This window comes from Podarcis raffonei, chromosome 4 (genome assembly GCF_027172205.1).
Source record: "Podarcis raffonei isolate rPodRaf1 chromosome 4, rPodRaf1.pri, whole genome shotgun sequence".
NCBI classification, from domain to species: domain Eukaryota; kingdom Metazoa; phylum Chordata; class Lepidosauria; order Squamata; family Lacertidae; genus Podarcis; species Podarcis raffonei.
In genome coordinates this window covers 8,235,996-8,252,089 of record NC_070605.1, presented here as the reverse complement: position 1 = coordinate 8,252,089, position 16,094 = coordinate 8,235,996, and the positions used below count along the sequence as shown (strand labels likewise).

The following is a 16,094-nucleotide window of genomic DNA, read 5'->3' as shown; positions in this document are numbered from 1 at the left end:
CAGGAGCTACACAGGAAGAGTAGCTGGTGGGGTCTATTGCAGTCTGGTGGAACCGAAACACTCTGTTTTCACTAAACTATGTTTATACCCTGCCCTATCCAAAAGACGAGTAGATAACAACAAAATAAAAAGAAACAAAATAGTTAATTCAAATGAAACAACTAAAGATATGAGAATTAAATTCTTCAATCTGCCATTATGTTTGCTAGTGCTGACGGGAGTTGGTAGTTAAGCAACATCTTGCTAGAGGGCCAAGGCTTCCCCACCTGCTGTAACTTAACAAAGACAAAATCGCAACATCAGTTCCTGTAACTTCGTTGTTGATGAAGAGAGTGATCAGTCAGGAATCTGATACAGTACAAGATGCCAAGGCAGTGGAAGTTGCTCCCAGTACTTGTCACCCCAGGGAAGCAGCTTAAGGTCCGAATGGTTTACTGTTGTGGAAGATAAGGCTCAGTCAAACAGTTCTGGATATAGATACAGACATATACAGATACAGATACATACAAGTATATATGTTCCTCCATATAAATCCTAGCAATTCACTGTACAACACTGGACAAGTAATACCAACAGACTGACGACTCAGACTTACAGAAAGACAACTGAGCTGACATGCATTGAACAGAGATGGAGTCTGAGCACTGGGCCACTGCTATAGCAATTGGCTTGGCTTGTAGTGCGCCTACGATTAGCTCATCCACTGAGTGATTTACTCTCATGAATGTTACCATCCCCTTCTCACATCCAGTTACTTCAACGTGATCAAGTACATGTGTTTGAAGTGGAAGACAGGACAGGTCAGAACATTTGTCCGTTTAGCCAGATTTTTATTATTTACAGTGGTACCTCGGGTTACATATGCTTCAGGTTACACACTCTACTAACCCAGAAATAGTGCTTCAGGTTACGAACTTTGCTTCAGGATAAGAACAGAAATTGGGCTCCGGCGGCGTGGCAGCAGCAGGAGGCCCCATTAGCTAAAGTGGTGCTTCAGGTTAAGAACAGTTTCAGGTTAAGAACGGACCTCTGGAACGAATTAAGTACTTAACCTGAGGTACAGTGGTGCCTTGCAAGACGAAAATAATCCGTTCCGCGCGTCTCTTCGTCTAGCGGTTTTTTCGTCTTGCGAAGCAACCCTATTAGCGGATTAGCGCGCTTAGCGGCTATTAAAGGCTTAGCGGATTAGCGGCTAAAACGCTATTAGCGGCTTAGAAAAAAGGGGGGAAGGCGAAAAAAATCGCAAGACTCGCAAGACGTTTTCGTCTTGCGAAGCAAGCCCATAGGGAAATTCGTCTTGCGAAGCGCATCGAAAAACGGAAAACCCTTTCGTCTAGCGGGTTTTTCGTCTTGCGAAGCATTCGTCTTGCGGGGCACCACTGTACCACTCTACACAAAATACAGTGGATGCTTGGGTTGCGAACATGATCCATGCAGGATGCACATTTGCAACCCCCAGCGTTCACAACCCGCAGAATGGACCTCCGGAACGAATTACCGTAAGTACGTAACCAGAGGTACCACTGTATTAGATTTATATACTACCCTTTTATCAGAAGATTTTCAGACTGAAAAGCAGCTCTCCAGAATCTTGAAGCAGAGGCCTTCTGATTCTTCTCTCGAAGCTACCAGTGTTCTCGAAGCTACCAGCATGAGTTTGACCAACTGTGGGAGGCAGTGGAAGACAAGAGTGCCTGGCGTGCTCTGGTCCAGGGGGTCACGAAGAGTCAGACACGACTAAACAACTAAACAACAACAACATATTGAGATGCTTCATAATTACATTTGTTAGTCACTTCATATGGTGGGAGAGCCCTGATGCAACTTCACAAGATAAAATACAACAGATAGAAACTAATGAAACCAGGAAATTCAAAGCAATATATAATGCAACAAGCTTAAAATGCTCATACATTAACAAAAATCCTACCCACTCCACTTCTATATTTTTTTTTATTAGGGGTACAAATAACATTAAAATGCTGCATAATGCTGTTGGGATTGTCTAGCAATGTAGATTTGCCAATCCTTTCTTAAAAGTACGAAAAGCAAGCTCTGGAGAGAAAACCCCAGCATTTTGGCCATTATTACTGCAATCATGTGCCTAATTCCACTTGTGAAATGACATTTAGCTTTTAGTCTCTTCCCCTGGAACTTCGATAAGAGCCGAAGGTGGGAAGACATTTACTTTATGTATGCATTTGCTGAATTAAAAACTGTCCCAAACTCCGAAACCTTTCTTCAATTGGGAGTTGCTCCTTCCTCTTGAACGTTTTCGGAGGCTCTCGAAAAGAAACATAAGAAGAGACTGCTGGATCAGGCCAATGGCCCATCTGGTCCAGCTGAGCATCCTGTTCTCACAGGAACCAAAGAGATGTCTGATAGGAAACCAGGAAGCGGGACCAGAGCCCAAGAGCAACTCTCCCCTTCTGTTTTTTCCAGGGAGTTTAGAAAGAAGCATTGTTGCCTCCAAATTTGGAGCGCAGAGCTATCCTGGCCAGTGGACATCGATGTTGTAGCTCTGCGTTCCACAGATTGGTGCGCTTCTCTTTTAAAGATCTCTAGGTTGGTGGTCAGCATTGTCTCCTGCGGGAAGGAGTTCCGCAGTTACATAGTCCTCCCCTTCCTTTGCCCCGCGCGCTGAGGTCTTGCTCTCCCTTCGCATCGGGACAGGGAAACTCCGCAGAAAGCCACAGCTCCCGTTGCCAGCGTTGCTTCTTGGAGAGGGAGAAGCGCGGAGCTGCCTGCCGGGGTTTCTAAAAGCCACCCAGCTCAGCCTTTCCCCGTTGGGGCTTCCTCGTCCCGAAACGCGCCGGCGCCGGAAGAAGGGGTGCATGCGCTTGCATTTGCTGCACTGCCGCATGCATTTGTTGCAGCAATTGCAAACGCATGAACGGGCGCGCAAAATAGCAATCATGCAGCAAATGCCCGCGGCGGTTGCGTGCGGCAGCGCAGCAATCGCAAGACACGCGGCGGCGCGCAAAATTGCAAGCACGCATCAGTGCGGGAAATGCAAGCACGCAGCAAGTGCATGTGGCGGTTGCGTGCAGTGGCGCAGCAAATGCAACCATCCAGCAAATGCACGCGGCGGGTGCGTGCGGCGGTTGCAGCAGTCGCAAACATGCGACTGCACAAAATTGCAAGCATGCAGCAGTGCGGGAAAAGCAAGCACGCAGCAAGTGCATGTGGTGGGTGCGTGCGGCGGCGCAGCAATTGCAAGCATGCAGCAAATGCACGCGGCGGCGGCGCAGCAATAGGAAAGCTTGCAGAGAATGGGGCTCCGGGCGCGGCCAGCTGCGCAAAAGGACTACGACTCCCGCCATGCACCGCGCCGGGCGGGGGAGGCGGGGCCGGGCGGCGTCCCTAGCAACGGGCGAGGCAGCGGGGTCGAGTGGGCAGAGCAGGCGGGCCGGACCTGGCCTGGCCCGGGAGGAAGCGCCGCGATGGGTCAGGATTACTACGCCGTCCTGGATCTCACCCGCAGCGCCAAGGATGCGGACATCAAGAAGGCGTGAGACCCGGGAGGGGTTGCGGGACACGGGTCCCTGCACGTGTGTGTGCGTGCTTGGGGCACATGCGGGATCCACGCGGTGGCGTTTGCGTGCACACGTTCCCCTATCTATGCGCGCGATGCACTTATTATTATTACCAGTGCGTTTCTGCCTTAAAAAATGTTTGGGGTACCTGACATTGCGCACGGCTTTTCCAGGGGATGTTTGGCCCCTGATTCCTGCCAGCCCCCTCTCCTTGCCTCTCCTATCAACTCTGGAAACAGATCTGCTTGAGAGCAGTGGGCTGGATCCTTACCTTCCCCTGCCCACCACAGGCCACGCACCTTGTCAATCACCATGACATCAGGGTACCCATTTCATTGTTGTTGTTTAGTCGTGTCCGACTCTTCGTGACCCCCTGGACCAGAGCATGCCAGGCACCCCTGTCTTCCACTGCCTCCCGCAGTTTGGTCAAACTCATGTTCGTAGCTTCAAGAACACTGTCCCACCATCTCATCCTCTGTCATCCCCTTCTCCTTGTGCCCTCCATCTTTCCCAACATCAGGGTCTTTTCCAGGGAGTCTTCTCTTCTCATGAGGTGGCCAGAGTATTGGAGCCTCAGCTTCACGATCTGTCCTTCCAGGGAGCACTCAGGGCTGATTTCCTTCAGAACGGATGCGTTTGATCTTCTTGCAGTCCATGGGATTCTCAAGAGTCTCCTTGCACGGGAAACTCCTTTTGCCCCAGCAAAAACGGATGTTTTGGGTCTATTGGGTCTTTGCAGGAGGGCATTTTCTGATGCTGATAAGATGCTGGAGCTGCAATGATGGAGACGTCTCACTGAGGCATGATGCGGGCATTTTGAAGGGTTGCCATATTTCAAAAAGTAAAAACCAGGACACCCCAAAAGTTGTTGATTTTTTTCTTTTGTTTGCTTGTTTTGTTTTGTTGAGCTTTTCTTAGGAAAAGATGAAAGTTGTTGAGCAATTCCGCCGTTGAAAACCCGGACATATGGCAGCCCTAATTTTCAGTGATGTAATCTGAAATATACTCAGAGTCGAGTGTGGATTTCATGCTCTTTATTCAGCTCAGAATAGTGAAGAATGGAAGTTCCCCCGAAATGTCTGCTTTAATATACATTATTTACACAATGGGCCCACGTGATTGGCTAATTCTGGGATTCTTGTGTAGGCCAATCAGGTTGTGGATTCACTTCCACCTGGAGTTGGATTGGGTGGCTCCTGCGGACCAATCAGACGGCTGCATTCTGGATCCTATTGTTCTAGGACCAATCAGATTGCTGCATTTTGGATCCTATTCAACTCAGTACATAACATAATATTATTATTATTATTATTAATTGAATTTGTATACCACCGGTGCTTTCATTCTTAAAAAATATTTAGGGGTCATTCTGACTCAAGAAAAGCACCATTTTATAGTTCAAATTGGGAAAAATAAATGCAGTAAGTGGACAAAAGTACAAAGATTCACAAAATATTTAGGGGTATGCGTCCCCCCCCCAGAAAAAAGCACTGATTATTACACTTCTTGCCACTCCCCTCCCCTTTCCTTGGAGGAGCGCTCATGCTTCTCTCCCCCCCCCCCACATTGCATTCTCACAACATCCCTGTAAGGGAGGGAGGTTGTCAGGCAGAGAGACCACCACCGACCCAAGGACACCCCAGGGTGCTGCGTGGCCAAGTGGGGATTTTAACCTGGGTGACTTTGGTAGCAGCCCACCCTAGGAAAGGCTGACATTTGATGCCCCTCCCAAAGGATCTTCTCAATTAGGGATCTCCTCCGTTTTGTGCCTACTCAACTTCAGCACCCTGCACAGGGGAACCACCCCAAAATCCAGCCCTGCTGGGTCTCTCTCTCTCTCTCTTTTTAATACCTTTATTGTCAGTGTGGTGTAGTGGTTAAGAGCGGTAGTCTCGTAATCTGGGGAACCGGGTTCGCTTCCCCGCTCCTCCACATGCAGCTGCTGGGGGACCTTGGGCCAGTCACACTTCTTTGAAGTCTCTCAGCCCCACTCACCTCACAGAGTGTTTGTTGTGGGGGAGGAAGGGAAAGGAGAATGTTAGCCGCTTTGAGACTCCTTAAAGGGAGTGAAAGGCGGGATATCAAATCCAAATTCTTCTTCTTCTTCTTCTTCAATGTACCACCTGTGTACAGTGAAATTAACCAAGCCTCCCCCCTCAAAACACTCAATCTCATTGCACTCTGTGTGCTTGTCGCACAACACACCAACCCTGAAAGTCAGTTGCACTATATTATTTTCCATTCAGCAGCCTAACAGCCCATGGATAGAAACTGTTTTTTAGCCTGTTGGTACAACTGATTATACTTCTCTATCTCCTTCCCGAGGGTGGAAGATTAAAGAGGTGCTGGCCAGGGTGTGAATCGTCCCTGAGAATTTTCCTCGCTCTCCTAAGGCAACGATCCCTTGCAATGTCATCTAGTGGGCTCAGGTGACTGAGGAGATTTCACCCCTCCCATTCCAAGAATCTGCTGATGTTCTCTGCTGATTCTCCAGAGAGGAGGGGGGCGGTTTCTGCTGACAGTGACAGCCCATGATATCATGCGCTGTGTTCACCACCCTCTGTAAAGAATTTCTGTCTGTGGCTGTCAAGCCAATGTACCACACTGTGATACAATATGAGAGGACACTTTCTATTGTGTAGAAGGCAAAGCTGCTGAGTCTCCCAGGTGTTAGTCCAGCACATTACAACTTGCTGAAGATACCCATATCCCCTGTGTGTTTTTGTACACACATATGCTTAGGGCTTGGGACGCGGGTGGCGCTGTGGGTTAAACCACAGAGCCTAGGACTTGCCAATCAGAAGGTCGGCGGTTCGAATCCCCGTGACGGGGTGAGCTCCCGTTGCTCGGTCCCTGCTCCTGCCAACCTAGCAGTTCGAAAGCACGTCAAAGTGCAAGTAGATAAATAGGTACCACTCTGGCGGGAAGGTAAACGGCGTTTCCGTGCGCTGCTCTGGTTCGCCAGAAGCGGCTTAGTCTTGCTGGCCACATGACCCGGAAGCTGTACGCCGGCTCCCTCGGCCAATAAAGCGAGATGAGCACCGCAACCCCAGAGTCGGCCACGACTGGACCTAATGGTCGGGGTCCCTTTTATGCTTAGGGCTTAACGGTGCTGCTGCTGCTGCTGTTGTGCTGCTTTTTAATGTATCGCTGGGCTCATTTAAAAGGGGATTAGGCAATTTTATGGAGGCGAAAGCTATCAGGTGGACCACTGGCCTGATGCAGCAGTGCTGCTGCTGCTATTATTATTATTATTATTATTGTATATGCAATGTATATAAATAAATAAATATTGCAATGTATATAAATAAATAAATAAATAAATAAATAAATAAATAAATATGCAATTATTATTACTATGTTCTCTGGTCGGCCACTCGTTCACATTCATTTCGGTGGAGGAATCTGACTCACAGAAGTCGATGGGTGTGTGGATCTGACCCCCGGTTGGAATTAACCAAGTTGGTCTTAAAGGAGGATGTGTGTTTGTGTTTTTGTGTATCAATTGCTGGTAACCCAAACCAAAAGACAATGCCCCCCATCTCCTTGCCCAGAGACAATGCCAGTGTAAAATGTGAACAATGATTCGTAAATTTTTTTAGTTGAATGGAAGGATTACACACTTGGCCGGTGCTTTCAGGCCTGTTAAAATCACTTAGCGAAAGAGTCTTTAAATGTATATATTTAGGGGAGCAGGGGAGACACAGAGAGAGAGAGACTCCAGACAGGCATCTCCAGGTAAGCCTGATAATATCCTACACCTGAAACCCTGGAGAGATGCTTGTTGTCTGTGCCAGGCATGGCCAAACCCGGCCCTCCAGATGTTTTGGGACTACAACTCCCATCATCCCTAGCTAACAGGACCAGTGGCCAGGGATGATGGGAACTGTAGTCCCAAAACATCTGGAGGGCCAAGTTTGGCCATGCCTGGCACTGTAGACAGTACTCAGCTCAATGGGCCAGCTTGGTTGGTACAAGACCACTTCCCCTGGCTCTGTGACTGCAGCAACCTCTTTGTGTGTGTTTTTTGCAGCTATCGGAAGCTGGCCTTGAAGTTCCACCCCTATAAGAACAAGGAGCCCTGGGCCAGAGAGAAGTTTAAGCAGCTTGCGGAAGCCTACGATGTCCTGAGCGATCGTGAGTAGGAGGGGATTCGCTTCTTCTGTGTGTGCTGCGCTCTTTGGAAAGGCCCTGGGCCAAGGACGCTTGCCTGAGTATTTAATGATGCATTTCTTTGGCTGTCGTTTATTTTATCAGAAAGCTTTTTAATGTCTGGTGTTTTGTTGTGTCCTTTTATATTCTGTTGGAAGCTGCCCAGAGCGTATGGGGGAAACCCAGTCAGATGGGTAAGGTGCAAGGACAGTGGTACCTCGGTTTACGAACTTAATCCGTTCCAGAAGTCCGTTCTTAAACCGAAACCATTCTTAAACTGAGCTGCGCTTTCAACGCAGGAAGAGACACAGATTGGCTAATTTATATGCATAGATGCAAATTTGAGAAATGATAACTACAGTGTACATCTCACCATTGTGGGAGGACTGTGACCAGCTGAGCTGTTTGCCTGCTCAGTTTTCTGCCCAGCTGCAAATTTTGAGGCCCCTTCTCCTTTTCCTTCTTGGGGTTCTTCACCTTTAAACTGGCTTGGACCTGGCAACCCTTCCACGAGAGGACTGCCCTCTGTAGATCAGACCATCAGGCAGTCCACCTTCCGTGTCCCAACTTGTCTCCCGTCTGCTCCCACGCCAAAGATAATTTTCAGAGTTGGTTACATTATAGACAATTACATGAGTTGTACAAGGAAGATAATAAGAAAAGGTTTAGTTACACCACTTCTAGATTTCAAGTGGAAGTGAAAGCTGGACCATAAAGACGGCTGATCGCCGAAGAATGGATGTTTTTGATTTATGTTGCTGGAGGAGACTCCATGGACTGCAAGAAGATCAAACCCCTCCATTCTTAAGGAAATCAGCCCTGAGTGCTCCCTGGAAGGACAGATCCTGAAGCTGAGGCTCCAAGACTTTGGCCACCTCAGGAGAAGAGAAGACTCCCTGGAAAAGACCCTGATGTTGGGAAAGATGGAGGGCACAAGGAGAAGGGGACGACAGAGGACGAGATGGTGGGACAGTGTTCTTGAAGCTACCAGCATGAGTTTGACCAAACTGCGGGAGGCAGTGGAAGACAGGAGTGCCTGGCGTGCTCTGGTCCAGGGGGTCACGAAGAGTCGGACATGACTAAACAACTAAACAACAACAACAACAAGATTTCAAAGGGAAGTCACAGAAGAAGACGTGAAGCTGCTGAAGAGAGCATATAGCATCTTGCTAGAATGGGAAACAAAAGATGAGGAGGTAAAATCGGTCATGATCAAATGGGCACAAGATATAGGACATAATATACAATTTGAGGACTGGGAAGAACTGTGGAAAACAGTTTTAAAATGTACAGACTGTTCCCTTCTGAAAGAAAATTACATGAAAATGATGTATAGATGGTATATAACACCAGTACAGATAGCAAAAATGTATAAATCCGGCTCTAATATTTGTTGGAAATGTAAATAGAAAAAAGGGACTTTTTATCGTATGTGGTGGGAATGTAAAGACATTTTTAAAAATTGGGAAATGATATATAATGAATTGAAGAAAAGGTTTAAAATGACACTTGCAAAAAAACCAGAAGCATTTTTGTTAGGGATTGTAGGACAAGGAAAATAAGGAACTTATTTATGTATGCTACAACAGCAGCAAGAGTCTTGATAGCACAAGGATGGAAGAATGAGGAAACCCCGACAAAAGAACAGTGGCAAGAAAAATTGATGAAATATGCAGAACTGGCCAAATCGACATACAAATTGCGAGACAAGTACAATTGTGACTTCAGGGAAGAATGGGAACTTTTTACAAATTATTTAAAAGGACAACAAAATGAACTGGACTCCTTGGCAGGTTTTGAATAAACATACACAAATTTAGTGTTGATAACATAAAGGACAGATAGGTAAGGATATATATGATTTTATAATATGCAGAGAAAATATGTGCAAGCGAAATCAGGGCGAGGAGCTGAGGGACGTCATTGGGGGGGAGGGAAAGGGGGGTTATGTAGGTGACTGTATGGTTTGATAATTTGTTATTGGAAATTGAGCAATAACAATATTTTAAAAAAACAATAAAAAACCCTCTCCGCCCCACCTGTTGTCTCCTTCTTCCTTAGCACTGAAGAAGGGCATTTACGACAAATTTGCTGAGGAAGGCCTCAAAGGAGGAATCCCCTTGGAGTTTACGGTGGACACCCCCTGGACAGAAGGCTATGTGTTCCACGGAAACCCCGAGAAGGTCTTCCGGGACTTCTTTGGAGGAGACAACCCCTTTGCTGGTAGGCCCAAGCACCGCGTTTTGTCAAGATACTCCACTCATCTCAGATCTCCCCTGTTTTCGAGCATTTTCCAGATCAGAGCCCTTTCCACAGGGTGAGGGGCGGGGGGTGCGGTTATCAAAAGCCAGACGGCAACTTGCAAATGCCACCAGCATCCTTTGCTTTCTTTCATTTAAGGTAGGCTGCCACAATTCTGAGTATTTATAGGGGCCTTCTTAGTGGTGGCACCCAGGCATCTCCCGACTTTTTCAGTTAGCAATGTGTAAAAAGAATAATAATCACTACACACCCGCCCTGACACTGACTTTTTTCTTGCTTAGAGTTCTACACTGCAGAAGGGGCTGAAGTCAACATGGCGTTTGGGGGGCTGCGAGGGAAGGGAGTGAAAAAGAAGGACCCGCCGATCGAGAGAGATCTCTACCTTTCGCTGGAGGACTTGTTCTACGGGTGCACCAAAAAAATCAAGATTTCTCGCAGGGTAAGGAAAGGAACTCCTTAGGTGTTTATTTCCTTGACATCTGCTGGGAGGGTGCCACCACTGAGTAGGTCCTCTGCCTGGTTCCCTGTAACCTCACTTCTCGCAGGGAGGGAACTGCCAGAAGACCCTCGGAGCTGGACCTCAGTGTCTGGGCTGCATGATGGGAGTGGAGACACTCCTTTGAGGCTGTTTAGGGCTTTCAAGGTCAGCACCAACACTTTAAATTGTGCTCGGAAACGTACTGGGAGCCAGTGTAGGTCTTTCAGGGCCGGTGTTATGTGGTCTCGGCAGCCACTCACCCAGGGACTTCCATGATTCCTCTCTAAACCTTTCAGGTCATGAATGACGACGGCCACGCTTCCACCATCAAAGACAAGATCTTGACCATCGATGTGCGCCCGGGGTGGAAACAAGGAACCAGGATCACCTTTCAAGAGGAGGGAGACCAGGTAGTGCCACCTTGGGGGCGAGGGAGGAGAGAGGCTGCTTAAATCTTGGAGCCCCTGTCCACGATTCCATCTCAATATTTGCTGTTACGAGAAGAATGATTCCGACTCGAGGGTTACCTCGCACGACCCTGTGCTAAAGTTAGTCCCCACAAAACTGGAGAGGTACCGTATTTCTCGCTCCACAAGACACACTTTTTTTCTTCCTAAAAAGTAAGGGGAAATGTCTGTGCTTCTTATGGAGCGAATGCGTGGTCCCTGGAGCAGAATTGCCCAGGGGCGAAAAGCAGATCATGGTTTGTTTGTTTTTTGAAAGAGGGAAGGGGGTGTTGAAAGGAAGCCGCTGATCGGCAAGCAATCGGGAGGGAGATAAGGGAGGCTAGCGATAAAGGAGGCTGCCTGGGAGCGGGGAGGTAAAGACAGCGAACTTGCAAGGAGAGGAGACAGGAAGACTAAAGCAATGAGGGGAGAAATTAGAAGAAAAGGAGGAGCAAAAAACTGCTCCAGCTAAGGAAAAGACACTAAGGCAAACAAGAAAGAAGGGAGTGTTGAAAGGAAGCAGTTGATCGGTGGGATCAGGAGGGAGATAAGGGACGCTAGAGATAAAGGAGGCTGCCTGGGAGGGGGGAGGTAAAAGCCCATGGATCCTCAGGATTTTTGCATTGGGTCACCCCAAATTCACCATCAGATCACATAGCAGGTCCATGGCTACAGCCTGCACCCAAAAAATCACGCATCCACTGTTGCGTGGGGTGCAAAAACATGGTTACAAAGCATGGATCCTCAGGACTTTTGCATTGGGCTACCCCAAACTCATTGTCAAATCACATGTCTGTGGCCAAAGCATGAACCACAAAAATCATACATCCACTATTTCGTTCAGAATATTTTTTTTCTTGTTTTCCTCCTCTAAAACCTAGGTGCGTCTTATGGTCAGGCACGTCTTATGGAGCGAAAAATACGGTAATTCTCACAGGGCTTGCTTCCAGGCAGGGGCAACGCTCCTGCCCCCAGCCTCAATAGCTGTAGCATGAGCGGTTTTTCTCCAGACTGCAGCCATGGGTTTTATAACGTCAGGTCGAAATCCAACCAGTGCAGCACTTGGTTGTTTTGGGGGTGGGGAGGTGGGACCGGCCTTGCCGCTGTGTGGGCACTCTTCCCACCTTGTGGTGGGCAAAGGGATCAGTGGGTCCCATCTTCTGCCCTCCCTGCAGATGCCAGGAACAACCATTGGGTCTGAACCCCCCCCTCGCCCTTTGGGCTTCTTCCTGCGTTTCGTTCCAGGGCCCAAACATCATCCCAGCAGACATCATCTTCATCGTCAAGGAGAAGATCCATCCCAGGTTTAAAAGAGAAGACGATAACCTGATCTATGTGGCCCCCCTCCCTCTGGGGAAGGTAATGAAGGCATTCCGGGAGCCAAATTAGCTCCCTTTTCCTCCCCAGGTTGACTAATAATGCCCCTTCCGCTTATTATGTGTTACTGGGGAGCCTAGCAGACTAACCCTCGTCTCAGGATCCATGCAGAGACCCGCCCTCCTGAGCTGACGGAAGACTGCCCAGCAGAGACTCGCGAAGAGGGGCAGCGGGCAGCCTCTTCTGAAGGCCGACACCTCGGCTCCGGCCTCGATTTCCTTTCTTTCTCACCAGTGAGCCCTGGCAGCTTGAGAACGAAATGTCTCGCGGGGGAATTTCATTCCCATGTTTGAAGAGCACAGCTAGAACTGAATTCCCGCAGCCTGCCTGCATGGAGGGAAGCGCTACTGGGGGAGGGGGGGCGAGAAATGCGTGTCCCTTCCTGCTTTTGTCGACGTCGCCAATCCTCTATTGGTAAAACCTATTTGGTGTTTCGCAACTTTCTGACTAGTTGCAGGACCTTAGCCAGACCTAGCAGAGTAAACGCAGAATCCACAGAAGCAATTGGCAACTTGGCTGCAGACACGATAGATGAATCAGGAACCAGGAACTTGTAGTTAGGTGTTTATTATATACAGTGGACTATGTACAGGAACAGAACACGGATCTTATGCTAGCTCTCTCTGACACGACTCACAACTCCTACACTGAAACACAACTCTGAACTCAAACACTGAACCTCTGAACACTGAACTAACACATTCCAGTTAGTAGACCATTAATTATCACTCCATTGAGAGAGCTTGACCAATTAGGGAGCGGTCTCCATGTCTCTGTTATCACCAGGCAGACTTACTCCTTCAGATTGCCTTCTGGCTCTCTGCCAAACCTTAATTGACTCTGTGTGAGTAGCTGCATGTACACAGTTTCCCAACATCCTCTTCCATCCGCGTGCTCAGTGTCACTGCAGAGCCCATTTATTCTTAGGTTTGTAGTCGCCGCCACCCCTCCAAGGAGGCTTCCCGTCGCTTCTCTGTGTGAAGCCCCGTTCTGCTTCCAGAGGCAGGGCCAGCACTCACGCAGGGACAGGGAGTACGGACTCCTCCACAGAGCCAGCCGTCCTCAAAATGTTGGTCGTAAGCTGAAAGCCAAGCTTCTCTGAGCACATGAGTCAAAGTGTGACTCCGCTACAATACAATAACCTTTATTGTCATTGTCCCATACAGAACAACGAAATTGAAAATCTACATCAGACATTCAGAAACCAACAAGCCTGCTATCCCAGCCTGGTTAGCCCCCTAAAAACTCTGATACCCCATAATTAAATACAATATACTCCCATAGAGACTATCTTAAAGGTAAAGGGACCCCTGACCATTAGGTCCAGTCGTGGCCAACTCTGGGGTTGCGGCGCTCATCTCGCTTTATTGGCCGAGGGAGCCGGCGTACAGCTTCCGGGTCATGTGGCCAGCAGGACTAAGCCGCTTCTGGCGAACCAGAGCAGCGCACGGAAACACTGTTTACCTTCCCGCCAGAGCGGTACCTATTGATCTACTTGCACTTTGACGTTCTTTCAAATTGCTAGGTTGGCAGGAGCAGGGACCGAGCAACGGGAGCTCACCCCGTCACGGGGATTCGAACCGCCAACCTTCTGATCAGCAAGTCCTAGGCTCTGTGGTTTAACCCATAGCACCACCCGCAGCCTTAAGACTACCTTACACAGCGTTTAAAACCAAAATCGCATTTGGATAGAAACTGTTTCTCAGTCCTAGTCTTAATAACCCTGGACCTTCTTCCAGAAGGCAGAAGCTGAAAGAGATCATTTCTGGGGTGCGCACTATCCTGCGCTATCTCTGCAGCTTTCTTATGGCACCTGGAAGCATAGATTTCATCTAAGGTGGGAAGAGTGCACCCAATTATTCTCTCCGCAGTCTTGGACAGCATTGTTTTTTCCCTGACCGTGCAGCTCCCAAACCACACACACAGGAGACTCCTGTTGTAATTCAGAAATTAAGTGTGCCTCAGCTGTCTGAAATTTAGGCTACCTTAACCTTGGTATTCTGTGAACCGTCCTGAGATCTTACGATGAAGGGCAATATTTAGATCTAATAAACAGATAACTAACCTGCCCTCAGCCTCCGGCACTTTGCTTTGCAGGCTCTGACCGGATGCACCGTGGATGTGAGGACCCTCGACGAACGGCTGCTCAATATCCCTCTCAATGACATCGTACAGTAAGTGCCTGCAGCCCACAGTCCTTATCCCAGGAACCCTAAGAGTTGTAGAGCTGGAATCCAGAATGCGGCAGCTAGACTGGTGACTGGGAGCAACCGCCAAGACCACATAACACTGGTCCTTAGAGACCTGCATTAGTTCCCAGTACGTTTCCGAGCACAATTCAAAGTGCTGGTGCTGACCTTGAAAGCCCTAAAATGGCCTTGTCCTTGTATACCTGAAGGAGCGTCTTCACCCCATCGTTCAGCCCGGACACAGAGGTCCAGCGCTGAGGGCCTTCTGGTGGTTCCCTCCCTGCGAGAAGCCAAGATACAGGGAACCAGGCAGATGGCCTTCTCGGTGGTGGCACCCGCCCTGTGGAACGCCCTCCCATCAGATGTCAAGGAAATAAACAACTATCTTACTTTTAAAAGACATCTGAAGGCAGCCCTGTTTAGGGAAGTTTTTAATGTTTGATTCTATTTTTAACAACAACAATTTATTATATATACCCCGCCCATCTGGCCGGGCTTCCCCAGCCACTCTGGGCAGCTTCCAACAAAATATTAAAATACAGTAATGCATCAAACATTAAAAGCTTCCCTAAACAGGGCTGCCTTCAGATGTCTTCTAAAAGTCTCGTATTCTGTTGGGAGCCACCCAGAGTGGCTGGGGAAACCAAGCCAGATGTGTGGGGTATAAATAATAAATTATTATTATTATTAAGCACCATCTTCGAATGCAGAAGCCCCTGGTTCAATCCCCAGTGGTGTCTCCCCTTTTCTACCCCCCCCCAGCCGCTGAATCTGACTCAGGCCTCTCTTTTCCCTTCAGCCCCAAGTACTTCAAGGTGGTGCCAGGAGAGGGGATGCCCCTGGCCAGCGACCCCACATGTAAGGGGGACCTCATCATGTACTTCGACATCCTCTTCCCCCAAAGGCTCACCCCAGCCAAGAAGGAGATGCTGAGACATGCCCTCCTCACCTGAGCAACGCCACCCCCCTGAAAGTCCACTCATTTGCTCCTTCCCGTGACCCCCTCTTTCTTCAAAGAAATAAAAGCTGACTAATTTTGCCAGATTTTGGTCCTTCTTTGCGACTGCTGGGGAGAAGCACCCTCAACCCCACAAACAGATGCAACCAGCTCATTTGCTGACAAACCTAAGCAGCATCTTAAAAAGCAGAGACGTCACCTTGCCGACAAAGGTCCGTCTAGTTAAAGCTGTGGTTTTCCCAGTAGTGATGTATGGAAGTGAGAGCTGGACCATAAAGAAGGCTGATCGCTGAAGAATTGATGCTTTTGAATTCTGGTGCTGGAGGAGACTCTTGAGTGTCCCATGGACTGCAAGAAGATCAAACCGATCCATTCTGAAGGAAATCAGCCCTGAGTGCTCACTGGAAGGACAGATCCTGAAGCTGAGGCTCCAATATTTGGCCACCTCATGAGAAGAGAAGACTCCCTGGAAAAGACCCTGATGTTGGGAAAGAGAAGGAGAAGGCGACAACAGAGGAGGAGATGGTGGGACAGTGTTCTCGAAGGTGCCAGCATGAGTTTGACCAAACTGCGGGAGGCAGTGGAAGACAGGAGTGCCTGGCGTGCTCTGGTCCAGGGGGTCACGACTAAATGACAACAAGTTGAGGCCGACAATGCAGAGGCGTATTTACAGATCTGTAGTACTGTGGTACCTTG

The 16,094-nt window shown here is 48.6% G+C and overlaps 1 protein-coding gene across 2 annotated transcripts; it reads left to right on the top strand.

Annotated features, from left to right (window-relative positions):
- The first annotated feature begins 3,342 nt into the window (after positions 1 to 3,342).
- Positions 3,343 to 15,482, top strand: DNAJB13 (DnaJ heat shock protein family (Hsp40) member B13). 2 transcript variants are annotated; one of them, XM_053385377.1, is made up of 8 exons: positions 3,343 to 3,511; positions 7,570 to 7,673; positions 9,750 to 9,911; positions 10,232 to 10,389; positions 10,725 to 10,838; positions 12,120 to 12,233; positions 14,327 to 14,425; positions 15,240 to 15,350. In XM_053385377.1, the coding sequence occupies exons 1-7, from the start codon at positions 3,444 to 3,446 to the stop codon at positions 14,414 to 14,416; spliced, it is 810 nt and encodes a 269-aa protein (XP_053241352.1). In that variant the 5' UTR covers positions 3,343 to 3,443; the 3' UTR covers positions 14,417 to 14,425; positions 15,240 to 15,350. The 2 variants fall into 2 exon arrangements, with proteins under 2 accessions (XP_053241352.1, XP_053241351.1); XM_053385376.1 differs by having other exon boundaries at positions 3,346 to 3,511; positions 14,349 to 14,425; positions 15,240 to 15,482.
- The last annotated feature ends 612 nt before the right edge of the window (positions 15,483 to 16,094 follow it).

Coding starts and splice junctions, on each gene's coding strand:
- DNAJB13 (XM_053385376.1), top strand. CDS start 3,444: ATGGGTCAGGATTACTACGCCGTCCTGGATCTCACCCGCAGCGCCAAG. Junction 3,512..7,569: donor GATGCGGACATCAAGAAGGC/GTGAGACCCGGG, acceptor TGTTTTTTGCAG/CTATCGGAAGCTGGCCTTGA. Junction 12,234..14,348: donor CCCCCCTCCCTCTGGGGAAG/GTAATGAAGGCA, acceptor TTTGCTTTGCAG/GCTCTGACCGGATGCACCGT.